The sequence below is a fragment of the Pezoporus flaviventris genome, unplaced genomic scaffold (assembly GCF_033815535.1).
Source record: "Pezoporus flaviventris isolate CSIRO_AGI_PZ_B2104156 unplaced genomic scaffold, CSIRO_AGI_Pfla_v1 ptg000228l, whole genome shotgun sequence".
In the NCBI taxonomy this organism is placed as follows: Eukaryota; Metazoa; Chordata; class Aves; order Psittaciformes; family Psittacidae; genus Pezoporus; species Pezoporus flaviventris.
This window is the reverse complement of record NW_026892776.1, coordinates 354564-367218: the sequence shown is the minus strand read 5'-3', so window position 1 is coordinate 367218 and position 12655 is coordinate 354564. Positions and strand designations below refer to the sequence as shown.

Sequence of the window (12655 nt, the reverse complement as noted above, 5' to 3'; positions counted from 1 at the left end):
GCGCGGCGGAGAAGAGGTGAAGGCCGAGGGCTGCGGAAGGGGGAGAGAGGGAGGAGGGAGGTTGGGGAGAGGGAGGCGAGAACATCCTGTACCCTCGGGGGAACAGCCCGGGGAGGGCCGCGGCGGGGGGGGGGCACACATCAGGGGCAGCCCCGGGGTGAACGGGCGGAGATGAGGGTGCGGAGTGCGGCGATGGGGTGCGGGGGGAGCACCCCAATGCTTCCACCCCAGGATGAGGCAAGGTCCCCGATGGGGGGGTCCGTGCCATTCCCCCCAGGGGGGATGCCCTGTTCCCCCCCTCAGCTTAGGGTGCCCCCACCCTGGCGCAGGGCCCCCCCGGGGCTGGCAGCACCCCGCGCTCGCTGGGGGCCCCTTCCTGTGTTTGTCAAGACGCCGTGAGTCAGGCGTCTGGCTGTCGGTTTAAGCCAATATTTACCAGTCCCGAGCTGCCAAAATAAAGTTGCCGCTTCACCAGTAAATACAGGGACAGATGGGGGGGGGGGGGTGTGCTCATGTGTGCCCTCCCTCCCAGCACAGCCACCCCATTCCCACCTTTCCGCCTCCCCCATCCTCCTCCTGCCAACATAAGGACACCCCAACGATGAGGTACATGCAAAATCCTCATCGTAGGCACCAGGAGCTGACCCTTCCCCCGCCAAGGTCCCCCCTCTGCAGAGAAGGGGTGACCCCCAAAGCGGGGCTCCAGGGCTGTGGGGATTCCAGGGTCCCCGTCGCACACCCGAGGCTGAGCTGCCCCTGGGCTGGGGGGGGGGATCCCCACGGCAGGGGGGTTCCGGGCTGCGGCTGCCCCCTGCTGGTCCTGTGCTGCTCCTGTGCTGGTCCTGTGCTGCTCCTGTGCTGCTCCTGTGCTGGTCCTGTGCTGGTCCTGTGCTGGTCTTGTGCTGGTCCTGTGCTGGTCCTGTGCTGGTCCTGTGCTGGTCTTGTGCTGGTCCTGTGCTGCTCCTGTGCTGCTCCTGTGCTGCTCCTGTGCTGGTCCTGTGCTGGTCCTGTGCTGGTCCTCTGCTGGTCTTGTGCTGGTCCTCTGCTGGTCCTGTGCTGGTCCTGTGCTGGTCTTGTGCTGGTCCTCTGCTGGTCCTGTGCTGGTCCTGTGCTGGTCCTGTGCTGGTCTTGTGCTGGTCCTGTGCTGGTCCTGTGCTGGTCTTGTGCTGCTCCTGTGCTGGTCCTGTGCTGCTCCTGTGCTGCTCCTGTGCTGGTCTTGTGCTGGTCCTGTGCTGGTCTTGTGCTGGTCCTGTGCTGGTCCTGTGCTGGTCCTCTGCTGGTCTTGTGCTGGTCCTCTGCTGGTCCTGTGCTGGTCCTGTGCTGGTCTTGTGCTGGTCTTGTGCTGGTCCTCTGCTGGTCTTGTGCTGGTCCTCTGCTGGTCCTGTGCTGGTCCTGTGCTGGTCCTGTGCTGGTCTTGTGCTGGTCCTGTGCTGGTCTTGTGCTGGTCCTGTGCTGGTCCTGTGCTGGTCCTCTGCTGGTCTTGTGCTGGTCCTCTGCTGGTCCTGTGCTGGTCCTGTGCTGGTCTTGTGCTGGTCTTGTGCTGGTCCTCTGCTGGTCTTGTGCTGGTCCTCTGCTGGTCCTGTGCTGGTCCTGTGCTGGTCTTGTGCTGGTCCTGTGCTGGTCCTGTGCTGGTCCTGTGCTGGTCTTGTGCTGCTCCTGTGCTGGTCTTGTGCTGCTCCTGTGCTGGTCTTGTGCTGCTCCTGTGCTGGTCCTGTGCTGGTCCTGTGCTGCTCCTGTGCTGGTCCTGTGCTGGTCTTGTGCTGGTCCTGTGCTGGTCTTGTGCTGGTCCTGTGCTGGTCCTGTGCTGGTCCTGTGCTGCTCCTGTGCTGGTCTTGTGCTGGTCTTGTGCTGGTCCTGTGCTGGTCCTGTGCTGGTCCTGTGCTGGTCTTGTGCTGGTCTTGTGCTGGTCCTGTGCTGGTCCTGTGCTGGTCCTGTGCTGGTCCTGTGCTGGTCTTGTGCTGGTCTTGTGCTGGTCCTCTGCTGGTCTTGTGCTGGTCCTCTGCTGGTCCTGTGCTGGTCCTGTGCTGGTCTTGTGCTGGTCCTCTGCTGGTCCTCTGCTGGTCCTGTGCTGGTCCTGTGCTGGTCTTGTGCTGGTCTTGTGCTGGTCCTCTGCTGGTCCTCTGCCCAGGCCTGGCCGTATCCTGCCCAGGCCAGGGATGCAAAGCCCCAGACAGATCTGGTCCTATTCAGGCAGAGCTCCCGGTAGCCTCAGGATGTGTTCCTGGGTGACACCAGCCTCTCCGGAGTGGGGAATGGCTGAGGACCCCATGCAGATGGTGAGGCTGGGGAGTCTCCCCATGTCCCTGTGTCCCCTCGCTCTGCCCACAGGAGAGGCACCGCTGTCCCTGTCCCTTTCCCCATCTTCAACCTCCTCCGGGCTTCTCTCCTGAGGTCATGGACCTGGTGATCTCCTGCCCAGGACCCCCCAGTCACAATGCCAAAACCTTCAAGGCTCTTGCCACCCACCCCGGGTTTAGAACTAAACTCCAGGTCAGCATTTACCCTCTCACACCTCTGCTGAGCCGGGCTTGAAGAGCCCTAGAGCATCCCTTGCCCTGTCCCCAAGCTGCCGCCCATGTCCCCAGCACCGCAGCAGGGACCCCTCTGCGGGTGTCTGCGGCACCCTCCCACCTGCATCCCCTGGGGGTTCTGCAGCGGCAGATGCCCTAACCCTGGAAAGAAGGCTTCCTGCAGGGCATCCTCAGGAATTGGCCTCTGTGTTGTCCCTCCTCCCCCCCCCCCCCAACCCAGTGCAGAGCCACCTCCAGAGCCTGTGGGTGCCTGGTGCTCCTTCTGTCTCCAGGGGTAGAAACATGTAAGATGTCCCCAGAGAATCGCCCTGCAATGACCCCCTCGCCTTCTGCTGCCCCCCCAGTTCTTCCAGGTAGGTGCCTTTTCCTCTTCCTCATTCCCCCCAGCAGGTCTGCATCCCTTTCCCATGCCCAAACCAACAGCTCTGAGCTGGGCATCACCCCCTGCAGCTGCCCTGCCCAGGGCAGGGTTAAGGGGATTTGCAGGGCTGCTCCCCCCATTGCCTTTCCCCAGCTCCAGCCTGAGTTCCCAGAGCTCCTGCACATCCTGCACCCAGAGTTGCTGCTGGTGGAGGTGCTACACGAGGGGAATCATGGAATCATGGAATGGTTTGGGTTGGAAAGGATCTTAAGATCATCCAGTTCCATCCCCCTGCATGGCATGTACAGCCACTGCCATTGTGCGGCACCTTCCAAGGAGGACTCACACTCAGCATCCTCATGGCCTCGTCTGCAGACCCCGAGGAGGAGGAGGCTCCTGGAGTGCAGGGTCTGTATAGATTCTATAGAATCATGGAATTATGGAATCATGGAATGGTTTGTGTTAGAAGGGACCTTCTAACCATCCAGTTCCAGCCCCTGCCACGGGCAGGGACCCCTTCCATAGAGCAGCTTGCTCCAAGCCCCTGTGTCCAACCTGCCCTTGAACACTGCCAGGGATGGGGCAGCCACAGCTTCTCTGGGCACCCTGTGCCAGCGCCTCAGCACCCTCACAGGGAAGAGCTTCTGCCTTAGATCCAACCTGAACTTGCCCTATTTCAGTTTGAACCCATCACCCCTTGTCCTGTCGCTACAGTCCCTGAGCCAGCCGCATGCAGAGGTGGACATGACCACCAACACATTGAGCACCCCCAGCTTCCACACCACCTCCAAGTCCTTCTTCTCCAGTGACAAACCTTTTCTACGGGACTTTTCCAACCAGAAAGGAGCCAATAAACCGTGTCTGGCCCAACCCAAAGGCTTCCTCTGATCCCAGCACTGCTGCAGCTTCCCCTGCACCCCCTTTGCCAACGCACCCCCTGAGCAGAGCTCACCCCATGGCTCACTGCTGGCCAGGCCCAGGTTACTGTACAGTTACGTACGATGTGCACACACATACGGGTAAAGCCATCACAGCCCTGTGGCTTTTCCTAGGCCCTCCTGTCCCCAGCCCGTGCTGGAGGGATGGATGGATGGATGGATGGATGGATGGATGGATGGATGGATGGATGGATGGATGGATGGATGGATGGATGGATGGGTGGGTGGGTGGGTGGGTGGAGGGAGGGAGGGATGGGTGGGTGGGTGGGTGGAGGGAGGAAGGGAGGGAGGGAAGGAGGGATGGATGGGTGGGTGGGTGGATGGATGGAGGGATGGATGGATGGGTGGGTGGGTGGATGGATGGAGGGATGGATGGATGGGTGGGTGGATGGATGGATGGAGGGAGGGAGGGAGGGAGGGATGGGTGGGTGGGTGGGTGGATGGAGGGAGGGAGGGAGGGAGGGAAGGAGGGATGGATGGGTGGGTGGGTGGATGGATGGAGGGATGGATGGATGGATGGATGGATGGATGGATGGATGGAGGGATGGATGGATAGATGGAGGGATGGATGGATGGATGGATGGATGGATGGATGGATGGATGGATGGATGGATGGATGGGTGGATGGAGGGATGGATGGATGGATGGATGGAGGGATGGATGGAGGGATGGATGGATGGATGGATGGATGGAGGGATGGATGGAGGGATGGATGGAGGGGTGGGTGGATGGATGGATGGATGGATGGATGGATGGATGGATGGAGGGATGGATGGAGGGATGGATGGATGGATGGATGGATGGATGGATGGATGGATGGATGGGTGGGTGGGTGGATGGATGGATGGGTGGGTGGATGGATGGATGGAGGGATGGAGGGATGGAGGGATGGAGGGAGGGATGGATGGAGTGAAGAGGCCGGCTCGCAGCTCAGTAGAAGATGCTCTTTACTCGACAGACTCCTCGGGGCAGTGCAGGCAGGTACTGGCATCCCTGGGGAGGGGAAAAGGGGGGGGGGGGGAGGGGCGGGGTACTAGGGGTCTTCTCCTTCATCGCGACTGCTGGGCTTCCGCAGGGTCTTGGCAGATGCCGAAGTCGCTGTTGGTGATGGCACCCACGATGGACATGTCGGCGTCACAGGACAGGCCTCTCTCACAGGGACACTTGTAGTACACCCCGTAGAGGCTCTGCGGAGAGCAAGGCTCGGTGCAGCGGGGGCGGCCGGCCCGGTTCCCGCGGTGCCCCCGGGCGCAGGGCGGCACGTACCTTCCTGGAGCACTCCTGGAGCTCGGCCGCCTTCGGGGCGCAGCGGGCCAGGCTGAGGCCGCTGTCGCGGTGGCAGCAGTGGCTCTTGCACTGCGCGCTCTGCAGACACAGCTCCCCCGCGTCCTGCACCGCGGGGCGCGCCGTGAGGCCGGGTCGCTGCTCCCTCCTGACCCCCGCTCTGGGGGGCGTCGGGAGCCAGCTCTGCCTCTCCTCTGCTCAGCAGCGCTCCCGAGCCTCCCACCCTGCAGCGGGGCCGTGTTCAGGCCCCAGCACCCCCTCTGACTGCTGTTTTCTGCTGGATTCATGGGAATAGGGCGGGGGCAGTGCAGGGAAAGCCTGTTCCCCGTCCCCGTTCCTTGTGTGAATGGGAATGGCTGGCACAGGCAGCTGACAGCTGCGGTCTCGTGCACTTTCAGGCTTCCATCGCCTTTTACACAGCTGCTTTCCCAGGCTCCAGGACCCCTCACAACCGTAGGAAGCCAACCAAGGCCATCCCCGTCCACCTCAGTTTCCGCAGTCGCAGCACGTTTTGCTCTCGTACCCCTCCAAGCCCCCTGCCGTGCCCCGTTGCAGCACTCGGGCTGTCCCAAGGGTGGGGGTCAGTGTCCTTCTTACCAAGTTGAAGACGAGCCCTCGCTCCTGTTCCATGGGCACAGCCTCGGCCAGGAGCAGCATGGCCAGGAGCATGCAGGGGTACAGGACGTTGGCCATGGTGGGCTCGCTTGTGGCTTTGCCATGGGGCAGGCGGGTGCTTTATAGCCGGTGGCTCCGTCAGCTGATGCGGCTGCTCCTATCGCACCCCAGCTCGTGGCATCGGGGCAGCGAGGCCAGTGCTGCCAAGGCTGTCCCCACGTGACAGTCCCACGATGCCCACATCCCCCTTGGCACCTCCTTTGGCAAAGAAGTGACGGCATTCCTGCATTTCCCAGTGGGAATTTCCACTCCTCCCTCCTCTCTGAGGTGCCCTCTGTGCTGGATACTGATGACGGGCTCACAGGGAGAGCTGGCGCTATGGCAGGAGCTCCATCAGATCCTCCACCCCTCAAACGTCACCAGCACAGACACCAAGAAATCCGCTCGAGAAGTCCCAAAGCGTGGCAGGAGCCAGTCCAGCCCCTGCTGGTGTGGCCTCACTGGGTGCTCTGGAGCCCACCGAGGTCCCCAGCCCATGGGGGCCTGTGTCCTGCCAGATACTGCTGGTTATTTTGCGGCTGATGAAAGGAAAACAGCCCTGGGAACGGCACAGCTTTTCCTGCCTGGCAATGCTTATGCTATGGCCTTCAGTGGCCGCAGGCGTGATGTTGAGGCTGGTGCTGGTTGTGGGGTGACCATGGCGCTGGCACATGCCTCTGTGGTCCCCTGGGATGTGGGGCAGATGCGGCTTCTCCAGTATCTGAAGGGGGGGCTACAAGGATGCTGGAGATGGACTCTTCATCGGGGCCTGTAGGGACAGGCCAAGGGGAATGGCTTTAACTTGCCAGACGGGAGACTGAGATGAGCTCTTAGGCAGAAGCTCTTCCCTGTGAGGTCCCAGAGAAGCTGTGGCTGCCCCATCCCTGGCAGTGCTCAAGGCCAGGCTGGACACAGGGGCTTGGAGCAAGCTGCTCTAGAGGAAGGGGTCCCTGCCCATGGCAGGGGTTGGAGCTGGAGAAGCTTTACAGCAGGGATTGGAACTGGATGAGCCCTTCCAGCACAAACCATTCTATGGTTCAGTGGTTCTGTGATTCTGGAGAGAGGTCCCCTGCAAGTGTCCACAGCCCATTGGGGCTGCCCATGGTGCTGTGGGGTGTCTTGGCAGCCCCATGAACTGTTTCTCTTTCCACATGGGACTCTGGGGCAGTCCCCTCCCTGCCTGCAGCTACAGCCAGCCCTGGAGCTGACAGGCCATCCAGCCCCCACCACGGTGATGCAGCACCCAGTGTAGGAAGACTCTGGTGACACCAGCAGGCAGGGCAGAGGGGAGCAGCCACAGGAGCACAGCACCCAGGGGACATTCTGGGGCACATGGCACATGCTGGGGGCTCCAGCACATCCCCTGGCACATCCTGAGGCACACATTTAAGGCAACACGCATCCTGGGGAGCATCCCAGCATTGCCCAGGGTTGCATGGTGCAGCCCAGGCCCATCCTGACACACATGCTGGGGGAACGTGGCACAACCCAGCAAACACAGCATGTTATGAGAGGCACAGTGATGCACAGGGTGCACCCCAGAGCACACATGGTGCACCCTGAACAGAGCCCAGGGCAGGTCCTGGTGCGCACACTGGGGACACAGGGCTCAGCCCACAGGCACTGGGCACATCCCAAGGTGCATCCCGCAGTGGAGGCACAGGGCACATCCCAAGGGAGCATCCTAGGGGTGCAGAGCACAGCTTCGGGACACATCCCAGAGGCAATGTGCCTTGGGGCACAGGGCACATCCTGGAGCTACAGGGCTCATCCCAGAGGCAGATCCTCGGGTGCATCCTGCGGACACAGGGCCCATCGCAAGGGCACATCCGGGGGTGCACAGGGAGAATCGTGGGGGTGCAGGGCCCATGCCGGGGCTCACCCTGGGGACGCAGGGCACATCCCGGCGGTGCAGGCCTCATCCCGGGGCTCCTCCCGCTCCCCCAGCTCAGGACCGGGGTCGCGCCGGCTCCTCCCGGCTCCTCCCCTGCCCTTTGCCGGTGCCGGGGGGGGGGGGGGGGTCTCGCCGCCGCCCCCCGGGGCGGTCCAGCCGCCTCCGGAGCCTCCCGCCGGGGCGGGGCAGCGCCGGGCGCCCGCGTGCGGGGCCGGTGCCGGTGCCGGTGCCGGTGCGTGAGCCCCCGCCATGCCCGAGCTGCTGCCGGCGCAGGAGGCGGCGCGGATCTACCACACCAACTACGTGAGGAACGCGCGGGCCATGGGGCTGCTCTGGGCCCTCTTCACCCTCTGCTTCTCCATCCTGATGGTCGTGACCTTCATACAGCCGTACTGGATCGGTGACAGCATCGACACGCCGCAGGCCGGTTACTTCGGCCTCTTCTCCTACTGCATCGGCAACGCGCTCACCGGGGAGCTCATCTGCAAGGGCAGCCCCCTCGACTTCGGCACCATCCCCTCCAGCGCCTTCAAAACAGCCATGTTCTTCGTAGGCATCTCCACTTTCCTCATCATCGGCTCCATCCTCTGCTTCAGCCTCTTCTTCTTCTGTAACGCAGCCACTGTCTATAAGGTCTGTGCCTGGATGCAGCTGGCAGCAGGTGAGGGGGCTCGGGGTGATGCTCGGGGGCGGGGGATGCTGATGCTGATGCTCCATCCGGAGCTGCTTTTCCCTCTTTGCTTCTGCCGGGGGAGAGCCTGGCCAGGAAGTGGTCCCCAGTGCAACCTTCAAGCACCATTTGCTCCATTACTGGTTACCAGTGGCGACTTTGCAGCAGGCAAAGCCTGTCAGAGCAGCTGAGACCCAGCAGACTCCTGATGCTCCATGCTCCGTGCTGCAAATCCAGGCAGCAGCGGGGTTGAGACTTCAGAGCATCATCAGTCCAAGAGCACTGAGCGCTGCAGGGCCTCCTGTGTGCCCGATCCTGCGGGAATTAAGCAGGGAGACAGTGCTGGTGTTTGCTGGGTTATTGTGGTAACTCCCTGAGCTCAGGGGATGATGTACTGGGGAAGTGGAACAGGAGGAGGGGACTGACTGTAACACTCGGCACCACCACCCACAGTTTCCTGTCTTTCTGCTCTTCCCCACATCCCTCTGCTCATCCCCGTGGATCTCCAGCCTTCTCCATTTCTCCTCTGGCACAAGAAGACACCTGAGACACTGGTAACCCAGCTCCTGTGGTTGAAGCCTCGGCTGAAACCCAACCCAGCCACTCCTGAATCATTCATGGATTCAATCTATCGTCCCATGGCAGGGACCCCCCATGGCATCGGGGCTGCTCCAGATCCTGGCTGAAAAAGTGAGCTCAAGCCAAGTTTTTGATAAGAGGCTTGGGGCAGCTCAGCCTCCTGGGGAGCGCTAGCAGGGAAGGGCTTTGCTGTTGTATTTGGGGCTTTTACATATGTTTTTGTGCTGGATGGCGGAGAGAAACCTGATGCAGGTGCTCAGCCCACATAGATGAGCCTGAATCATCCCTCAGCTGGTTTCTCTGCCCCAAACAGAGAGCTTTGGAGCCATCTCGGGGCTGGTGCTGCAGCATTTCTGAGGGTTATTTTATGACGGTGACAAGAGGATCTATTTTGTGGCTTTTGCTGTGCTCCAGGGTGCCTCTTCCCCAAAGAGGTGGTTTCTGGGCACCTTACCCCATTTCTCTGTGCCCCTGCTCCCTGCTAGCTACAGTAATCAAATACAGGAAAAAACAGCTGCTTCTCAATTAAGAGAAATGCTCCCTGCAGTCTGGGATGCTGCTTGCTGGCATTGCCACTCTTCTGTCCCCAGGGAAAAACCATCAGCAAAGCGTGAGGCAAATGTCCCCTGAGAGAGAAGAGGCACGAGGCCATGGCAGGGAGCAGCTTGCTGCTGCAGGAGGCTGCAGATGTCCAAGAAGAGCAGAGACAAACATCTGCTTCGTAGAACCATGGTTTGGGCTGATATCAAGTCCAACTGAATCACACCCCAGAGCCTCACGGATGAGCTCAGCTTCTCCCTCCTGAGCCTGGTCATTCTTGTCGAGCAAACACCATTTCTCTGAATGTGTGTGTGGGAAAAAAGAAAAAGGCGCTTTGGAGATCTTGGGACATTTTTGGCAGAAGATGGCCCTTTGGCACTGAGTTTGTTGCCACTCCTGTGGCAAAGCCACAAAGGCAATGTGCAGAGCCTGCAGCTCTTGGGCTGTGTGTGTTGGGGTTGGGTGTTGGGAGCAGCCACAGGAGGGGCTGGTGGCTCTTGGCTGGGCTGGAACCACCACAGCTGAACAAGCAGAATTAATCTGCAGAGCTGCTGCCGGCAGCTCTACCTTAGCAAAGCATAAGCTAAAATCTGGCCAGGCATGAAGCAACAGCAGGTTCTCCACCTTGCACAGACTAAACCCATCCGGGTGCTGCTTGGAGGAAGTGTTTCTTTGGAGGCACAGGGCCTGGGATGTGTGAGGAGGCAGGAGAGGTGTTGCCTGGGCAACACAACAAAGGGAGATGCTGCAGCAGTGTGTCCTTGATAGGGAGCTCCTTGGAATGCAGTGCGCTGTGCCCTGCTCCTCCCTGGCTGCAGCAGTGGCAGTAGAGCAGAGCCATGTGTGACCAGCAACCACAGAGCTCTTTAAGCCTGGTTGGTGGCACGTAGTATCTTATCTGTCCATAGCATCATGGTCATGCTCTTAGAATCATAGATTAGTTTGGGTTTGAAGAGACCTTAAAGCTCCTCCAGCTCCAACCCCTGCCACAGGCAGGGACCCCTTCCACAGAGCAGCTTGCTCCAAGCCCCTGTGTCCAACCTGGCCTTGAACACTGCCAGGGATGGGGCAGCCACAGCTTCTCTGGGCACCCTGTGCCAGCACCTCAGCACCCTCACAGGGAAGTATTTCTTCCTAGTGTGTGATCTAAATCTTCCACCTGCCATCTCCACACACCAGCTCACCGGGCAGCTTGTGGCTGCTGTCCCTGGCTGTGGCAGTTGGGCTGGCAGTAGATGATGTTTAAGGTCCCTTCCAACCCAAACCATTCCATGACTCTGTGCTGTCACATCTCCTTCTCCCCACAGCTACTGGGCTGATGATTGGTTGTCTGATCTACCCCGACGGCTGGGACTCAACCGAGGTGAAGCGCATGTGTGGGGATAAGACGGACAAGTACACACTGGGTGCCTGCACTGTCCGCTGGGCCTACATCCTCTGCATCATCGGCATCCTTGATGCTCTCATCCTTTCCTTCCTGGGCTTTGTCTTGGGGAACCGACAGGACAACCTCCTCCCATCCGATTTTAAAGTGGAAAATAAAGGTAAAGGCAGCTGTGAGCACCTGTCCTGCTGCTGAGGGTTCTGACCGCAGCTCTTTGGAAGGACAGTGGCTTCCTTCCATGGGAGAAGTGGGATTGCTGTAATGAGCATCTTGCTGTGTCCTAGTACTACAGCGAGCCAGCAGCAGGCTGAAAATCAATGGAGCACAAGGCAGGAACCCAGACTGAGCTGAGGGGCTTCACCCCGTCCTGCTTTAAATTGGTTTTATTCCTTTTTGAAAGCAAACCTTGCAAAACACAGCCACACCTTCAGTTTTATACCACAACCCATTAACATCATTCTCTTTTTGTTTTACAGAAGAGGGAAACCACTAACAGAGCTACTCACCATGTAAGTGATCCCCCCGGGGTGATTTCTGCTGTTTCTCCTCAGCATGTGTAGCACTGCTGTTGTATTTTGATTACTAAAGGATTGACAACTCTGTATTTTGGGCTATAGTCAGACGGGGTTTAGTTGTGGTTAAAGGGGAATTAATCTTTGCTTTGCCTTCAGGGAAAACATAAATCCTTGCCAAGTGACTAAAAAAAAACAGCTTACAGTTTGAAGTCATTTGGCATTGGGTGACAAGTGACCTTCCCTCTTCTTAGGGACACCCAGAGCTCAACTTCCATCAGCCCTTCTCTTTAAAGGACTTTTCCAAGAGCCTCAAACTTACTGCTGTGGATTTCTACAATTGCTCTTCCTGCCTGGCTCAGAGCACCCCCGCAGCTGGTTTGACAGAAAAGCCCAAACTGGACTCAGGTTTTAGCTTCTGGAGTCCACCAGCAAACCTGGCAAGAGGGGAGGGATGGTGATTTGTTGCTGCTTGGGTTTTGTATACCTTCTTTCAAGGAAATCGATTCCAAATTAAAAAGAATGAGTGTTTGGGATTTCATTCATCTCCTTGGAGCAGGGGAAGTCGTCTGCCAGGTCCCAGGTTGTACTTAAAAAGACCCAGCCAATGCCTAGAAAAGCTTTGTATCAGCTTACTACTCTGGGCAGCAGTAACCACAGCACCTTTCAAAGAGAGCACTTTTGGGGGGAAACCCCAGTGTGTGAGGCCACAGGTCTGCAACAGCACCCACCAACAGTGGATGTTGAGCTGTGGATGCTGCCAGGCAGGGGCAACACATAGCAGTACCCGAGTAATCTGATTTAGCCACATTTCTCACCATATCCAGCACCTGCACCAGCCTTTGGCCTACAGAGAACAAAGCAGCACATCGCCCCATCCCGTTCTTGCCTAGTCAGAACCCACGGCAGCCTGGACTGTGATTTTTCTTTCTACTTGCTTTCATTTTTTGGTTCCTGCAGCAGCCAATTCCCTTGGTTCTGACAAACACCTTCCAGTCTGGGATGCTTGTGTTGCGACTCTTTGCTAGGAAGAAGAGCAGATATATGAGAGACTTGGAGAAAAGCATATTTAAGAGTGGGAAAATAGCAGCAGAGCTGCCCTGCTATTGATTATTCTTCTCTTTTTAAAATGGATCATAGTATCAGCAACAAAATCTTCACCTGCATCCTCTTCCAGTGTCTCATTCTGCAAATCACAACTAAGAGCTTGCCAGCAAAGAAAATGCAATCACTGGACCATGTCTCAGAAAGGACACTTACAGAGGGAGCGTAAGAGGAACAGGGCTCAGTCATTAAATAATCTGTTTA

The 12655-nt window shown here is 58.8% G+C and overlaps 2 protein-coding genes across 2 annotated transcripts; one reads left to right on the top strand and one right to left on the bottom strand.

The window, feature by feature from the left end:
- Positions 1–4838: 4838 nt before the first annotated feature.
- Positions 4839–5851, bottom strand: CLPS (colipase). Its single transcript, XM_061442518.1, has 3 exons — positions 5712–5851; positions 5097–5219; positions 4839–5017 (listed from the first exon to the last, which is right to left on the bottom strand). The coding sequence occupies exons 1-3, from the start codon at positions 5805–5807 to the stop codon at positions 4880–4882; spliced, it is 357 nt and encodes a 118-aa protein (XP_061298502.1). The 5' UTR covers positions 5808–5851; the 3' UTR covers positions 4839–4879.
- Positions 5852–7819: 1968 nt separating this feature from the next.
- LHFPL5 (LHFPL tetraspan subfamily member 5) lies at positions 7820–11875 on the top strand. The gene is made up of 4 exons (XM_061442517.1): positions 7820–8323; positions 10759–10995; positions 11312–11344; positions 11602–11875. The coding sequence occupies exons 1-3, from the start codon at positions 7912–7914 to the stop codon at positions 11326–11328; spliced, it is 666 nt and encodes a 221-aa protein (XP_061298501.1). The 5' UTR covers positions 7820–7911; the 3' UTR covers positions 11329–11344; positions 11602–11875.
- Positions 11876–12655: the final 780 nt, after the last annotated feature.